Raw genomic sequence first — 18371 nt, 5'->3', positions numbered from 1 at the left:
AGTGTTATAGTTTATCCATTTCAGTACTGGTGGGCATTTTGGTTGTTTGGGCTTTGACTATTTTAAAGTATGCTGCTGTCAACATTGATTTATATTTTTTCAATGAATATATTTATGCATTTCAATTACATTATGCCTAAGTGTGAAATCACTAGGTCATGAGAGTATGAGTATGCCCAAACTTGGGTAGACATTGTCAGTGTTAATCACCTTCCCATACTGGAATACCCTAACATCCACAATTTAAAGGAGAAAGATTTGTTTTGGCTTATGATTTTTACAAGTTGGTTGGCTCCAAGGCAAAAAGGGCATGCCAGGGGAAAGCTGCATACTCATGACAGCCAGGAAGTGGAAAGATAAGGGAGGAGTGGGAACAAAATGTACCCTTCCAAGTAGTGCTCCCCAGTGACCCCCCTCTAAATAGGCCAGCCTCCTAACAGCACATCCAGCCAAGAACTCATGAACAGATTAATGTATTAAATACATTGATGAATTAGTGTCCCGGTAATTTAGTCACCTTCCAGATACTTGAGACTTTGGGAGTCATTTTAGAACTGAACCATAACACTGCCTAACAGTGTTCGAAAGTAGTTGTACTAGTTTGCATTCTAAGTAGCCATCTGAAATTTGTTTTCAGATCTCTGTCTACATTTGGTATTACTATGTCAATCTTTTCAACAGTTCTGGTCATATATGTACTGTCCCAATTTCAGTTTGCATTTTGGTGAATACTGTGTCCTCTTGCAAAGTGCCTATTCAGGTTTTTAAAATGAGGTTTTGAAACATTAAAAAAAAAAAATTTTGTTTTCTCTACATGAAATTTAAAAAAGCACGGTGAGGAAATACAGAACTTCGATAATTTAGGTGGTGAAAGTATATTTCTTGGTTTGTGCTTGCATACATCTGGTATTGGCAAAACTTTGCATTTGAGGGGTTTTTGTTTTTGTTTGTTTTTGGAGACAGGCTTCTGCTTTGTAGTTCAGGCTGGCCTTGTAGTCCAGGGTGGTCCCAATGGCAATCCTTCCTTTTCCTCAGCTTGCCAAGTGCTAGGATTGCAGCCATGTACCACAAACCCAACAACAACTTATTGTCGGTGTGACTTCTGTTATATTATCAAACCTATTTTAATATTGTCACTTGATTGATCTCCAGAAATTAAATAGTAATGGAAATTTGATCTCTTTTAGTCTTGGTTTTGGTTTTTGGTTTTTTTTGAGATAGGGTCTCACTCTGTAGTTTACGCTGGCTTTTAACTCATCATGTAGCACCCAGACTGTCTTCAGACTCAAGGCAGTCCTCCTGCTTCAGCCTCCCAAGTGCTGGGATTACAAGCGTGTGTCAGCAGATCAGTGGAAATTCAATTTCTATAATTCAGTCCTACTTAAGAACCAGGTGAAAGCCATTGTGCTTGGTTCTATAATGAACATTTAAAAAGTGCAATAGATTTTCTTTTCCTGTAGGGATTTTGAAATTGAATCACTGGAGAATATTTAATGTGCATATCTAGGTAAATGTGTAATAAAATACTTTAAAGGGAAATAATTCCTCATGTCAGTATCAAACAGATCTAAATAAATTAAAATTTATACAACTTTTTCTAAATTTACCATTGACAATAGGTCATTCCTCTACTGAAGAAAAATGCGCAAAATGAGTGAATTATCTCCGGCAAATTTTATGTTTGCATTTTAATTTATCCTATCATCTATAGCAGGCAGTTGGAAGTATTGATTCAGCCATAGAATTACCAGAGCTAAACTCAACAAATAATTCAAATCACTGCTGCTGCTGCAAGTTGCAAGTATAAATCTAAATGAAGCCAGTTTAAAAAGAGCTAATTTAATTCACAGCTGTGTTCAGTTTAAACCATAGATATTATGTAGGTCTTCATTTCTTTTCTTTTCTTTTCTTTTTTTTTTTTTTTTTTTTTTTTTTTTTTTTTTTTTTTTTTTTTTTGTCTTTTTCCTTTTTATCGGTACCCAGGACCAAACTCACGACTTCCTGCTTGCAAGGCAGGCGCTTATGCTGCTGAGCCAAATCCCCATCATTTCTTTTTTTTTTTTTAATGGATGGTTCTTTATTTTGCATTGCATGTAAATTGATTAAACTTTAAAAATACAAATTGGGTCATATACCCAATTTTCTCTTCTGAAAATATTTGAAGTTTCTCAGTTGCTAGGTATTTTAATGCCATGGACTTAAAAAAATAAATTTTTTCTTTGTTAACATCCTTTCAAAATGGGTGTTTTAAAAGTAAATGAAGGGATTGGGGATTTAGCTCAGCAGCATAAGCGCCTGCCTTGCAAGCAGGCAGTTGTGAGTTCAATCCCTGGTACCGATAAAAAGGAAAAAGACAAAAAAAAAAAAAGTAGAAATAATCTTTAAAAATTTTGGAACTAAATCTTATTTGGAAAGTGAAGGAAACATTGGTGTTATTTTCAGAGACAGTTTTATCTTAATCTTAAATTTAAAGCATATATGAAAATGTCATTTTTACTCCACATTGTTTTATTTGTTTGCATACATGCTGTGTTCAGTGACAAAGGTATTTTTCTTTTCCTTTTGGTAATTGGTTATCCTTTCTAAAATACTTGATAACCCTTTTAGATTTTATTTGCAGTTAGTTTGTTTTAGCATCATGAAATAACTTTGATTAAAAAAGAATAAAGAAGAGGGGCCAGGGATGTGACTGAGTGCTGAGCGCTTGCCTAGCATTCTTGAAGTCCTAGAGTCAACCTCCAGCACTGGAAAAAAAAAGAATGAGAAGACCTTTAAAAAGTGTTTGTTACTTGCTCATTTTAACACATAGTGTAATAATACATAATTCTAAAATCAATTTCTAAAAGTAATAAACTACTTTGTTTACCTTTCTGCCATCAGTATTCATAGGTTTTCCTAGAGAATCACCTTCTGCTTCATACATTTAATGTGCCTATTTTAAAATTCTGACTGTGATATATACTCATATATAGTTTTTTGGGCTTAATAGATTTTATATTTTGCTGATTGATTCTTACACATTCCAAGGTTTATTTTTTAATATGTACTGCCTAAAGCTTAACACAAAGCATTGCCTACCAGTCTGATCAGTTAGTAATTACTATAGCAGGATGTTGAAACAGGTCAGTAGTACTCTAGCAGATGATTTTCCCTTCAATAGGCCCTTTGACAGGGTCTGGAGATAATTGTTATGACCTAGAAGAGGGCCAATGCCTCTGGCACTTAGTAGGCCTAGAATGCTTAATAACCTGCACTGTACAGGACACCCTCCACCACCACGGATTGTCTGACCCCAAGTGCTACTATGGCTACACATCAGGAGAAGAAGCCACTGAGTATGTGGCACATAAGAGCACAGAATACATGTGTCTTCTTTTTCAAACGTTAGATGCACTCAGGAAATAGGGATTATTTTATACAAAAACAAACATGAATTTATTTTGGATTAAGATACAAAAATTTTGTGAAATTTTAAGATAAAAAATGATCTTTTATAGTAATTTAACACATTCAGATGACAGTATTAAGCTATACCTGTCAGACGTTCTCCTAGGTTAGAATACCAGAAGAGGACACTGGTACACTGGAGGCTGGATAGATGAAATAGAATCAAGTATATTGAGATTAGAAAGAATAACATTCTCTCTAGACACGACAGTATGTGTCAAGGACCTGCAGCAGGAACCAGTTGCACCATTTTTGAAAAACTAAAGGAAAATAATGTGATAGGCCCATAGAAATAAAGAGGAAGAGGAACACGAGTCCTCGTTAAACAGGTGGGCAGGGGACAAATCATGTTAGGCCTGTAACCCTGGGGAATGATGTTGGAATTTAGGTACTGTGTGAAGTTAGTGAAGTGAGTTAAACAAGGAGGAGACACATCTCCATTTATATTTATTAAAAGCTTTCTCGTCACTACCTTAAACATGGATACAAGAGCAGGTACAAGTGGAATGCAAAGAAGTCAGCTGTAGGAGGCTGTTGTAGTATATACCACTTTACAGGTAGACGATGGTGGCAGAAAGGAAGAACAGTGAATGAATTCAGGTGGATCACAAATCACAAAAGTTAAGTCAGAGCTCATACTTTTCATCTTTATTAATATTTCCTAGATATTTTATTGGCATAATTTTCTTTTCAAGTTGAAGGAGTCTCTTACCCTTGTATGTAATTAAAGTAATTAACCTTTTTAAATTAACTTTTAATATCTTCCATAAAGTTGAAAAACTAATTCTGTTTTCTTTTTAAGAGAAAGGAAATCCTGTTCATTCCCTCTGAAAATGAGAAGATTTCTAAACAGCTGTACCTTTGTTACAATATTGTGAAAGATCATTATGTCCGAGTTTCAAGTAACAATCAAACTATTTCTGGATGGGAGAATGGAGTGTGGAAAATGGAATCCATATTCAGAAAAGTTGAGACAGACTGGAACATGGTAATTTAATGCATAATACTGTTTACAATCTATGTCATTGTTTAAACAAATAGAAATCGGCTTCATTTTTCAGTTCTGCCTAATGTGAAAACTGGTATCAAAATTGATTTTAGTAATTCTTTAACTTAAAAAAGGAAATCTCATTCCCAGCATATAGTCAGAAGTATATTAGAAATTCTTTATGTCAAAGAAATATCCATTTTAATCAAAAAGTCTGCCTTTAATACTTTCATGAGAAAAAACAGTCAAGTCACTGGTCCATATCACTTTTTTCATAACTAAAGTATATGGCAGTGTATTTTCTTAACAGATACATATTGATAGCCTGCTGTTGGCTGTTAGCAAGTATAATACATTTAGTCAAAAGTACCAGGAAGCTAAGCAACTAATAAGCTTTCATTTCATAAGAATGTGGATGACAGAACAGGAGTATTGGTTATTTTTTCTGTGGCCTAAAATACTAAGTAAGTAAATGGATTCTGAGACTACAGAGTTTACTGATACGAGTTTGTACATTATTGTTACATGTTAGCAGTAACAAGAGGCTTTGCTTTTAAACTTCTCTACTTGTTAGACCCATGCGAAAAACGAACTCAGAACCATTCATGTAACCTCAATGCCATATCATATTAATAAATTTTCATAGGCTTTATTAAATTTATAGAAAGCTTTTGAAGTTAACTTGTCAAAATATTTGAGTGGAAAGGGAAGTTGTTCATTTGTGAGAAATTGAATAGATTTTAAAAGTAACAGATTAACAGCTGCCGGTGTTTATGAGCATCTACTATATGCTGTCCCTGAAATATGAGTTAGAACACCAAACAAATGTAGAAGTAATGTCTCTATTTTGGTTTTCTTTCTCCTGAATCTTGAATTTTTACTTCAAAACTTAGGCTGGGGATTTAGCTCAGTGGCATAAGCACCTGCTTGACAAGCACAAGGCCTTAAGTTTGACCCCTGGTACCAAAATAACAAAACAACAAAAAAAATTATTTTCTATTTCAAAGCTTATCTGGTATTTAACCATATAAATGTCCATTTAAACATATTCTAAATGATTATAGATATTTTTTTATTAAACCAAGAACATAGGATTATTGAAATTATAAATTTGTACATTTTCTTTTCTAGCTAAAGAAATGCATAAACCATACAATTTTACAATTTCAAAGTGTATATACCTGTAAGTGATCATGTAGTTAATGCAAAAAAAAAAAAAAATGAATGTCTTCTGGAGGACTATCCTTAGCCTGAAAATTCTAAACAGAAAGCAGCGTAGAAGTGCTATTTACTTGAGGACAAGTCTGTACATGCTGAACTGAAGAAAAACGAAGCATTTCTTTCTAAGCAATAGCACTAATAAAGTAATAGTGGGGAAAATAATGAGGTATTACAGATGTGATGCACATAGAAACAGCTATTCTGTGGCCTGTTTCTTTCTCTTGCACACTCATTTGTTCAGTAACAGACATTTATTGAGTGCCTGTTGTGCCAGGCATTGTTATCAGCTAAGTTAAAGGTATAGTTTCTTCCCTTACAGTCTAGCAGGGAAACCAAAGTGTAAACAACCATCTTAACCATGCAGAGTGCTATAATAAGGATATCAGCACATTGCTATGGAAACCATGAGGTGGGAGTAATTATCTCTGGCTGCGGGTGTTGGGCAAAGCTCCACAGAGCAGGTGACATCTGAGCTGGATGCTGAAGGATGGTAGGTGTGCATCAGGCAGGGGAACAGCTTCTGGATCTCTGAGTGGAACACTGTTGCCACAGGAGAATCTATTATATGAGAAGGAGTTAAGCAATGTGAATGAGATGTGAGAGCCATTAAATAGAAAACAGATCCTTACTCAGGAAAGCTTATGTCTTGATGTACTTTTATGCAGGGTACTTTTTTGGTTTGTTTCTTTGTTTGCTTTGTTTTTTGTTGTGTTTTTGTTTTCATTTTGTTTTGTTTTCAGTACTGGTGATTGAACTTAGGGCCTTCACACAGAACTACACCCCTAACCTTTTTTTTATTTTGAGACAAAAGTCTTAGTAGGTTGCCAGACTAGGCTGCGACTTGCAAGCTTCCTGTCTCAATCTCACATGGTGCTAGAATTACAGTTGATAAGGCCATTTCAAACTGTAATATTTAGTATCAAATTAATAACAGTAAATGTACTTGTAGGAAGTGATGACCTAGAAGTAACAGTTGTCCTTAACCCTTGTATGTTGCACCTGCATTGCTGTTTGTAGTTCTTTACCAACATGCTGTCATGTTAGGTATTCTCTAGCTCCACCAGGCCCTTCTTCAGTAATCTCCAGCTCATATGATACATCTCACATGCCTGCTCTCAGACTTTTAGAACCAATTCATAGCCTCTCATAGAGCTCTTTTTTGAGAGTCATATGGACTTACTAAATTTATTGTTCTATGATATGTGCATTGAAAACAATATAAAAAGCTAAATCAAAAGCAGTACATATTTTGGGGAGCAAGTAATAACACCTTAATAGAAATGTTGTTAAATTCCTATCTAGTCTCCGTGCATCTGCCCTGATCCCTTCAATGATGTGCTTCACTCTGTGACTAGAGAAATGCCTTCAAAACCTCAGTTGTTCCTGGGTGCCGTTAGTGTAAGAAACATCTCCATTTCTCTCTGGAGGTAGCCCTTGCCTGCTTCTCTGGCTGTGCCTTATTCTGGGCTACTGCTTGCCTTCTTCATTGCAGCTGCCTTCTACCTTCACTGGAGAACCTCCCATTACTACCTTTTTTGTTTGACCTATTCTCAGAAATTGCCTTAAAGCTCCATCCTTCCTGCCCCAGATAACTGGATATAGTTTACCCATTATCAATTTATTGCACCACATACCTTTCCTTCATGACATTGATTCAAGATATGTGTAAGAATAGATTGTCTCTCCTCCACAAGCACAGACATACCTTGTTATTTCCTACTTACCTTTGTACTGCTGTATCTGGTATAGTACCTAATAGTGTGTGTTTACTAAAGAGTGCTGAATTTGTAAAGAAGAGTGATTGAATGTATGTGGCATAAGTCTCACACCACTTTGAGACTATGTAAACACCAGGTATGGTGCTTTGTTCACAGCATCTCTTGGATATTCCCAGATACTTTTCAGTAGTTTTATCACCCTTCATCAATAGTTGCTTTTAGCACTTTTTGGTGCATGGCATTGTATCAAGAATTCATTTGTACAGTGTCAGCCTCAAGGTATATGTCAGCTAGTGTAGGACAGACACAGGAGAACAAGCTGTTTGGACTATGGAGTAAACACTAGAAGAATATGAGACTGTGTGTGACTGAGAGAAGGAAGACAAAAGTAAAAGACATTTCTTAAGTCAGAGAAGTTTTTGCAGCATAAATAATATCTGAATGGATTTTGTAAGAGGAGGGAGGTGGTTTCTCAGTACGAGGACAGGATGGGGAAGCAAGGGAGTGTTTGGGCCTGAGGAATAGCATGTGGAAAAGCAGTTAGGTGGGAAACATCTGGTCTGTTCAGAGAAGAGTCAGTAATAGGGGATATGGAGGAGAACGGTGGGAAGTGAGACCAAAGAGTTGAACAGCTGCTGAATTTCAGGGATTTTCACTGCCTTGCAATTAGATAATAGAAGGCTATGAAAAGATCAGGCGAAGAAAGGCCATGATCACACTTGTGTTCCAAAGAGAGGTAATTAGAAAGGCTAAAAATAGAATAAAGTGGAAATTCAATACAGAGTCAGCACTCAGGAGGCTGATGCAGGAAGAGTGCAAATTTGAGGTCAACCAGCACTACATAGTGGAACCCAGAGACAAGAGACAAAGGAGGGACTTAAGTACAGTGGAAACAGAAAGTAAATTCATGTTTAAGTTCAGTGATAAATGGAATAACCAGAAATAAGATTCATGAGCAGTTCTAATACGCCAGCATTGAGTTAAAATCCCTTGAAGTGCAGCTGCTCTGTTGGATATCTGCAGCAGTGCCTGACTGCAGGGCGCCTATCTGTATGGTGAGCTTAATTAGAGTGAATCTTCACAGCCTGAGCAGGATAATTTTTAAGAATGTACTAAAGAACAATTTCAAACAGTGCACTAAAAATCAAATCCCCAGGAAATCGTGTAGCCTGACATGTAGTAATCAAATTTTGAGCAGAATTGTTTTATATTCTACATAAAATACGTAAAGAAACTGGTATACAAACTGTTCTCAGCCCTGAAAACAGTGGTTATAGCCACAACCCAAAGGATAGGTTCCGCTTGTGTACATTGTAAGAATACAGCTTAGATTTTGTGTCACAGATGTAATTGGCCCTGTTCTGACTTGCAGGTTGTGTTCATCTATATATGCTTACAGATGCTGGCAATGAGGGTGGGTCTCTGGTGATTGGTGGGGTGGAATATAGTATGTAGAAGTCAGTCTACAAGAAAAAACTCCATAATTACTGATTTTACCGGCACAGCTGCTTCACCTTCTAAGTAAATCCACAGGTTACAAAACAAGATTCCAGAAATAATAATAATATTTTATATAATAATTAAACCTGTGAATTAAAAAACCCAATAGATAAAAATTTGTCTGCTAGTTAGGAAGCTAGCTAATTAGACAATCAGTACTTTAAAAAATAATACTTTTTTCTAGACAAATAAATATTTGAAAACTTAGAATTCTTTCTTAGTTAATGTGGTCTAATGGTATTTGATATACATATGACCATAATAGGAGGTTTTCATATAAATACTTGATTTAGTGCATTTTAAACTACCAATTCAGTGTTCAAGAGGTGGTCAAAACTATGAATAATGTCTTAAAATTATTACAATAAAAGATACATTACCATTAATTCCCCCCAGAATATTCCCCTTGCTTTTATCATGCTTATCCCATTATGTTGACATTTTCTGGAAGTCGTTTTTATGAATGTCGTTATGAGGCATAATCAAAAATATAATGCATGCTACTGCCAAGTGCCATTCAGTGGGAAGAGGCTCATAAAAACATTATGACATGTCTTTCACTTACCTTATTTATTGGATTTGACACACTGCAACTTCTGTCTCTTCTCCAAAGTTAAAGTGATTATGAGCTGGGCATGTTGGCATACACTTATAATCTTAGTACTCAGGAGGCTGAAGCAAGAGGATCACTGAGTTCAAGACCAGCCTGAACTACATAGCAAGACCCTGTCTTAAGAAAAGAAGAAGAAAAGCCAAATAAGAATGATTATGAAAGTTAAACATCTTGAATTGGCTCGAAACATTCAGACATCCAGGACAGTGCAACTAAAGACATGCACAAAAGAAGACTTCTGGAACTCTTTCAAAATGGCAAGAATGATATAATTGTGCTTGAAGTGAGAAGAAATATTTTAAGGGGATTAATGACAATTTGTGGGGGTTGGTTGTTTGTATCTTGGTACTGGGGAATCTTTAAAGTGTGTCTGTTTCTGTCCTAAACTTACTTTTCCCAAATTACCCATTTATGATTTTTTTAAAAAGTTCAGAAAATTAAAATGGATGGTCTTTATCTTAGTCTGATTAAAAGCCATCTCTGAAAAAACAGCAGCCAACATGATAATATATAGTCAAAAGCTGACAGCTTTCATTCTAAAATCAGGAACAAAACAAAAGTGTCTACTATTACCACTCCTACTGAATGTAGTGCTGGAAACATTAGCCAGAGCAATTAGACATGGGAAAGAAATAAAAGGAATGCAAATAGGAAAGAAAAAAGTTAAAATTTTTATTATTTGCACATGACGTGATACTTTACATAGAAAACCCCAAAAACTCTATGAAAAGATTTCTAGGTATAATATCCAAATTTAATTGCATATCTGAATACAAAAACACTCAGTACCATTCCTGTACACAAATAACAAGTCAGAGAAACTGGGGAAACAGCACCTTTCACGATAGAATCAGAAAAAAAAATAGGAATCTAACAAAGGAAATAAAAAATCTCTACATTAAAAACTACAGTACTCTGAAAAAAGATCAAAGAGGGTATCAGAAAATGACAAGATATACCTTGCTTCTGGGTACGAAGAACCAACATAGTAAAAATGGCCATAGTTCCAAAATTGTTTTACGATTTTAATGCAGTCCTAATTAAAATGCTATTATCATACTTCACAGAACTAGAGAAAACATTCCTAAAATTCTTTTGAAACTAGAAGAAATCTAGAAGAGCAACAATTCTGGGCAACAAAGGCAAGGCAGAAAGCATCACAATCCCTACTTGAAATTATACTACAGAACTACTGTGATTTAAAACACCATGGTACTGGCAAAAGAAAAAGTCCCAAGGATCAGTGAAACAGATTAGAAGATGCAGACACAACTCCAAACACACCCCGCTACCTTATCTTTGAAAAAGAGGCCAAACATGTTCCCTGGAAGATGGCCTCTTTAATAAATGATACTAGAAAACTGACTTTCCATGTGCCAGAGACTAAAAGTGGACCCATGTGTCTCACCATGTACTAAACTAAAATCAAAATAGGTCAAATACTAAAGTATTAAACTGAAACACTAAATCTGCTGGAAGATAGAATAGGTATAACTCTTGAAGACATAAGTGTAGTCAACAACTTCGTGAACAAAACCTTGATTACATGGAAAATATGAAGAGTCCACAACTGGGATCTCATTTTGAAAAAACACTTGTGCACAATGAAAGAAATAACAGAGTGAAGAAATAACCTACAGAGTGGAAAAAAATGTTTGCCAGTTTCTCAGACAAAAGTTTACTATCTATAATGTACAAAGAGCTAAAAAAAAAAATTAGACTCTCCAAATTTAAAGACTCAATCCAAAAGTAGACATCAAAGATGAATATACACACTTCTCAAATGTAGAAGTAGAAACAGCAAATATATGAAAAAAAGTGTTCAGCTTCACTGGTCATTTGACAAATGCAAATTAAAACAATGCTGAGATTCCATCTGCAGAAAGAATGGCTATTATGAAATCAACCAATAGCAAATGCTGGCAAGACTGTGAGAAAAAAGGGACCCTTCCTTACTGTTGGTGGGAGTGTAGACTGATACAGTCACTATGACAATCGGTGTGGAGATTCCTCAAAAGACTAAGACTAGGGGTCTCATTTTACTCAGCTATTCCCTGCTTGATAACTTCCCAAAAGAACTAAAACCATCACACCACAACAATATATGCACACCCATGTTAGAGCAGTACAGTGTGTAATAGCTAAGTCTTGGAAACAACCCAAATACCCATCAATGGATGAAAGATGAAAATGTGAGGCTTTTTTTTTAATATATAGAAGGGAGTAGTACTCTGCCATAAAGAAGGATGAGCTTAGGACATTTCTAGTTAACTGGATGCACTTTGAGGCCATACCGTTAAGTGAAATAAGTCGGATGTAAATATTGTATTGTCTCATTACTGTGAGAAACTTAAAGTATAAATAAGGACCAAAATATAAAATAGTATGAAATGGTTCAGTTGGGAAGGGGAAGTAGGGAGAGGGAAAGAAGAAAGGAAGAAAAAAGAATAAAGTGAAAACAAAGCTTTTGTAAATAAGGAGGGAAAAGGATTGAAGGGAGGGGAGAGGAATGGGAAAAAAGAACCAAGATATGTCATGTATGCGTACGGATTCCCTGTGATGAATGTGATCATTATACATCTCAATTGTACTACTAAAATTAATTTTTAAGAAAAGATTGCTTTCCCCGGGTTTTTCGGAGTTGTGTTTCTCTCAGGAACTTTTTGTTTGGGGTATCTTTACCAGATAACCTCCTTTACTAGCCACTCTTGTGAAGGAGTAATTAAGCTAAGGATAATCATAGATTAAATTCCATGCCCAGGAGGTTAGGGTTGGTGAAACCGTTGAATCCCAGGGGGGATAAGGGTGCAATTCTGAACCCCAGGTTCTTACAAACAGCCGTAAAAAGAACATACAGGAAGCTCATGTGAGCATCAGAGGATGCTTGACTAAGGTTGTCCTGAACTTGAATAAAGCAATTGACAGTTCCACACATTAGACTTACTAACAACAAACAACTGTTGACTATTCATATCTACTCTGAGAAACTCAAGATCATTTTAATTGGAGAGTGATTGGTTGTTACGTATCCCAAACTTCCTGATTCTAAAATCTTTCAAATTAGCAGGCACATATAACCTGAAGAAAAGCAGCTATAAGCTGCCAAAGCAGACAGATGTGTTCTGTGTGTTACTTTCCACTATTTGTCCCACAACCAAAAAGTAGGGGTACTTGTAAAAGAATTGAGTCTCACTTGCAGATCTGAGTGTTTATATGCATATTTTAATGTTTACTAAATACTTAATAAATTAAATCCTATAAATCTAATAACTGTCTTCAGAAGGTTTATGATTTGGTTAAGTTAGACAAAATGAAGTAAAATAATTTAAGGAAATATTGGCAGTCCAAGGTGGGGTGAACACTGTGAAAAACATTGAAAACTAAATAAAAAATTATCAATCATTAAAATGATCTTAAATTTTCAGCAGTATTCATAATAAATCTCATTTTGAATGTACTTTTTGAAAGACTGGTTTCCCAAAATTTGATTGGCTTGCCATCCTTTACAACTGTACTTGTGGGACACCTACTTTGTAGTAACTTTTTCAAAGGATGCTACAGGAAAAACTGCTAATAAAGAAGAAAAATATTGAATATAGGAGAAAAAAGTGTTAGCAGTAAGAATGCTTTCGGTGACAAAATCAGTTTGTGATACATGTACCCAGTACTCTGTGACAGTACAAAGCTTCACTATTTTCTACACTGTTTGATTTTTCTAACAACTCTTTTCCCCCTTCTCTATTTTCTAGGTGTATTTAGCTCGAAAAGAAGGATCATCTTTTGCTTATATTTCTTGGAAGTTTGAGTGTGGGTCAGTTGGCCTAAAAATAGAGAGCATTTCCATTAAAACAAGTAGTCAAACCTTTGAAACAGGAACAATAAACTGGAAATTGCGATCTGAGGCAGCACAAGTAGCCTTGACAGGCGGTAAGCATTTGACTGGAGAATTCATCATGAAATGTTTATTTACCACTCTGAAGACTATGTATTTGAGATACAGCTCTAACATTTTCATACCACAGCTTATTCATAATGTTGGAGCAGAAATATTTATTAAGCTTTGTTTGTAATACATGATATATTTGATGGGTGGAAGGGTGGGATTTGTACATGTGTATAACGTATTCTGAGCATTTTCATTTCTTCTATCTCCTCCCTTACTCTGCTTGCCCCAAACTCTTTCCCCCTCTTCAAAAAAAAAATCTGCCTTCTTGTTTCCTACCACAAAAGTGTTTTTCAAACAAAAAATGGTTTAACTTTGATATATCAGAAGGAGCAATACAAATGAAAGAGAAAAATCATTTATTTCAAATGATGCATGTCTCCCATAGAGTAATATGCATTTGTTTTTTAAAGGTTGATTTTTACCTGTAAGTTAGCTTATAGAAAATGCATTATGTAACTGTCTCTATACTTTTAAATTACAAAAAGCATAATGTTAATTTTTTCCTCCAACAGATAAAAATCTTCGTTCCTACGATGGCTTTTCTGGTGCCACTGAAGTTATTTTGGAAGCTGAGTTAAGCAAAGGAGATGGTGATGTTGCTTGGCAACATACCCAGCTGTTTAGACAAAGTTTAAGTGACCTTGAAGAAAATTGTTTGGAGATAATTATAAAATTTAGTGACCTCTGAGAACCTGAACATTATAGAAAAACTGGCAATAATCAAGGACTCACCCTGGCCTAAAGTAGTCCTTTCATTCAGTGCATGCTTAGTTTGCAATTTACTGCGCTGTGCTAGCGTATTTTGCTGACTTTCCATCATGTAACCTTCATTAAATTATATCTTTATAATGTGGACTGTGATGATGTCTTGACTTCAAAGCTCTCGTCCATATGTAACTGTAACTCAGCACACAGTCTTGTTGCCCCCAGGAAAGTTTCATATAAATACTGTTAAGTGTAGTGTCAAAAGTAAAATGATGGTATTCATGCTTAAATGCTATTCACAGTTGTGCTAAAATTTTGGGTTAACAGTAATTTAACATGTTCTCATCAGCCATTAAATTGTTTACAAGTGATCAAGTTAGATTTTCCTCAGAAAAATCTTAACTTTAATAATTGTGAAAGCACAATATCTCCTAAATCATGATGCATGCAAATTTTTATGATTGTATATATGGAGGCATTTAAGAAATAAAATGAATTATTTTGCCTTACATCTTTTTAGTGTTTACTTTGACTACATAATAGATTTTTACTATGAATGCCAAATATTGAAAAGAACTTGAGTAGACACTTTGAAAATATTTAACATTGACAGCATAAATTTAAAGATACATTGTAAATTACTTGAAGATGTTTTACATTTGAGTTACATTTCTTGACTTTGAAGCTATGTAATGATATTATGCAGTAATTATATCAAGAACTTTTGTGGGTGTTTCCTCTACCTCTCCAGTTAAGCTTAATCAATATTTATTAAGCGTGGTATGCAAAGCTTTGTGATCATACTATGGAGGAGACAGTAGTGATACAGATACCCTAGACCTCCATTTTTCTTTGTAGTGCTCTAAAAAAATGAATTCTCAGCTCTTCATACAAGAAAAGATTCTTACCTGGTGCAACTCAGTATAAGATTCCATTACAAATGTGAAATAGTCTAAAACAAAAGTTTTAGTTGCAGCCACAGTTCTATTGAGACTCATTTTCTTGTGTTAAAGTTTTATTCCAAAAGAATCTGTTTATGCGTCTGAAGATATTAATATGCTTTGAATACTAGACAGTTTTCTGGAACTCTCAGACTCTGAGTTAATCAGAGCAGATCAAATATTTAAAATTGGAGACACCTGACACTTTTATAATGTCAGGTACTGGCGCAATGAATACTCAATGATCATGTAGACAAACTTTCTTAACCTTCATACAATATCCTGATGACCCACACAGTTTTATAAAGATGGCAGTAGAATTGTTGCAGTTCAACTGAATGTATATTGGAAAAGAGTACATTCTAATTTTCCTTTCATGTGGCTTGAAGCAGAAAAGTGGAGTTCAGATGTTCTGTGCTTTCATAGACTTGGACTGGCAAACACAGTCTATGAAGAAAAAGTAGTCACAGCCTAATTTTTCCGAATGGCTGGGGATTAAATCCAAAATGTTGCTCAGATGAGGTACGTGCTGTTCCACTGAGCTACATTCCCAGCAGCCCTCACTCTTCTTAGATGTACCTTATGAGCATTTCAGCACTGAGGGCATATAACACTAGACATTAATATATATTAGTAGACTATATATTTAATATATCAAAAAAAAGTTCAAAATACAGCAATATGGAACAGAACAAATCTTAAGATGTAAAGTGCCAGTTAATTAGCAAGGCAGAGTTAAGGTGAAATTACAGATCCTCAGTAAACCAGGACTAGTATTAGATTATACTTTATAGTAATCATTTAGAATCTGCTCACTTAAAAACACCTGGCCTGCGGGCATGGTAGCACACTCCTGTAATCCCGGCATGCGGGAGGCTGAGGCAGGAGGATCGTGAGTTCAAGACCAATCTAGGCTACAAAATGAGCTCAAGGCCAGCCTGAACTGCATAGAGAGTCCCTATCTCAAAAAGACAAAACAAAAACAAAAAACACCACGTGGTCTGCTGTGGCTAATATGTGGATATGAGAGCACGGAGGGCATGACTGACTGCATGAGTTCTTGAACCCTGTTTCATAGTAGTTGAGCTTTCCACTACCATTGTTCATGATCAGGAAGGATTTATGTCCTCGTTTTAAATCAGCTCTCTTCATGAAGTCCAGTCCTTTCCAATCTAGTGTTTTCATTTAAATCTTTTGCTAGAAATCATATCTCGGAATGAACAAGCCACACATCTGATGCTTTCATTGATTTACAAGGAAAAGTGCCTATGATTAAGAGAGGAGGAATGTAGTGAGTTGGTAACATCCGTGATCAATGTTAACACCAGCTGAACTAAAGTAGTGTGGCTGCTCCGGGTGGATGGCCCACCTGAGGACTGTTGGCAGCATAGAAAAGAGATATGGAGCGAAGAACAGCATAGTACATGCTTGTGGTGGCTCACCTATAGGCGCTTGGCTGGTTTTGGAGGAGCTCAGGACCTTGTTGCTGAGAATGGCTGTAGTTCAGGGGAGCTTTGGTCCTTACTTCGAGCATCACTTCATGGCTCTGGAGGGGAAGATGTGTTCTGTTCAATCTCCAAAAGTTTATTGTGCTGGCTTCCTGATATGTACTCTGCTGCTCTCATCTTAAGGAGCTCAGGACCTCATTGTCGCTGAGGATGACTGTGGTTGTGGGCTCTAGGTTTTCAGCTGAAGTCATGCAGATTATTGCCATGGAATACAGACTCGTTTGGATTTTCTACGTCTTTAGTGTTATGGACAGATTTCCTGCACTTTCTTTGTATTTTACTCCTTGGATGGTCATTATAAATAACACTATAAATTATGTGTTCTGTATGTAATGGTTCTCCTTGTAACCTCTGACTACAACAGGAAGAGAACACTATCATAAATTGTGGAGATACCATAAATTGTTGAGATAGTAAGGGTTACTGGAGATAATTTAACCTAACCTCATTTTCCACTGAGAAACTCAAGCCCAGAGAAGTTTAGTGACCTGTTTGAAGAATTCAGTGAAGCAATGTAGGCCAGATTCATTTACATATCTCAGTTTGCAAGGTCATAGAATCATAGACTCGTTTATGGATTGCTGTTTTAGTAAGTGTTCTGAAAATTTAATAGGGTCAAGTTGAGAAGGTCAAGTTGACAAATGCTATTAGAAACAGTGATTCTCTAAACTTTTTAAAGTTACTTTTGCTATGCAACACAATAACTTCAGTTTTTATTTTATAGTCCAAGTAGATAAAATCTCATAAACTAATAACTGACCCAGGCATGCCTTCCTTAAGTATCTTAAGGAAAAGTAAGAATAAACAGTACAAGTCATGATTTATTTTGCTTAGTATACATTCATTTAATATCCTATATTGACCAAAACAATGCTTTATTTCTAATAAGAGATGTAGAATACACCTAAATGAATACTGGCTGCCTTTTGAGTTTCTAATTAATGACAGTGGCAGTGTCTCATTCATAGTGACACTGGATAAGAAGACAATAAATGTTCCCATTTTATAAATAATGGAACAGGAAAAGTGGGAGCCAGTATTTTACTGACTGTACTTCTAACATTCGTTTCTTACTTGTATTCTACAAGTGGTAACAGACTTAGGAGTTGAGACTTGCTTTCTTTTCTAAGATTTACTCTGAGATCAACAGAATAATAACATCAACTTTTGAAAAGTTTGAAAATCACAAATAGGTACCATAAAGTTTAGCCACTACAGCATATATCCTTTTCTATAGGAGGACACCTGGGTTGTCACTTAAATCCTGCTTATCAGTGTTTAAATTACTAAGCCATTTTTGCATCAGACAAAGCAGTCTTCGAAAGTAAAATGTCTCTAATCTCCAAACTCTGAAGTAATTGCCAAAATTTCTGTATATGTCCTTCCAAAGGTTTCTTGTAGGTTTCTTATTTGTACACATATCACACATTTTAAAAAGTCAGGTTTCATGTCTTTAGTTTTCCCTATGTAAATTGATGTGTATGCTCTGCTTGTTTTCTAACATTGTCTTAGAAATCTTTCTATTGCGAGTCTGAACTGCATCATACTACTTCATAATTTATCTTCTTGGTTATTTTTCTCTCATTGCTAAGACAAAATATCTGATGCCCGAAATTAAGAAAGCAAAGGTTTATTTAGCTCACAGATTATGGAGGTTTCAGTCCGTAATGAGCTGAGTCCAAGGCAGAGTGGCGTGACTGAGGGCAACAGTTCATGGTGGCAGCAGACAGCAGAAGCAACAAGAGCAAAAAAAAGGAGTGTGGAGGAAAGACACGCTCTGTCAC

The 18371-nt window shown here is 35.6% G+C and overlaps 1 protein-coding gene across 4 annotated transcripts in view; it reads left to right on the top strand.

Annotated features, from left to right (window-relative positions):
* The window catches only part of Ngly1 (N-glycanase 1), a 73037-nt gene extending 58390 nt beyond the window's left edge, over positions 1 to 14647 (top strand). For 3 of the 4 annotated variants that reach the window (XM_063257041.1, XM_003479996.5, XM_063257040.1), the window contains 3 exons: positions 4250 to 4435; positions 13237 to 13414; positions 13946 to 14647. In XM_063257041.1, the coding sequence (XP_063113111.1) occupies positions 4250 to 4435; positions 13237 to 13414; positions 13946 to 14121 (540 nt within the window). In that variant the 3' untranslated portion in view covers positions 14122 to 14647. The remainder of the gene's footprint in view (positions 1 to 4249; positions 4436 to 13236; positions 13415 to 13945) is intronic. The other variant, XM_063257042.1, reaches the window with a different exon arrangement.
* The last annotated feature ends 3724 nt before the right edge of the window (positions 14648 to 18371 follow it).

The sequence above is a fragment of the Cavia porcellus genome, unplaced genomic scaffold (assembly GCF_034190915.1).
Source record: "Cavia porcellus strain 051 isolate PalLab524CR breed Dunkin Hartley unplaced genomic scaffold, mCavPor4.1 scaffold_10, whole genome shotgun sequence".
Lineage (NCBI taxonomy): Eukaryota > Metazoa > Chordata > Mammalia > Rodentia > Caviidae > Cavia > Cavia porcellus.
The sequence above is the reverse complement of the archived record's forward strand: the minus strand, read 5'-3'. Positions and strand labels throughout refer to the sequence as shown.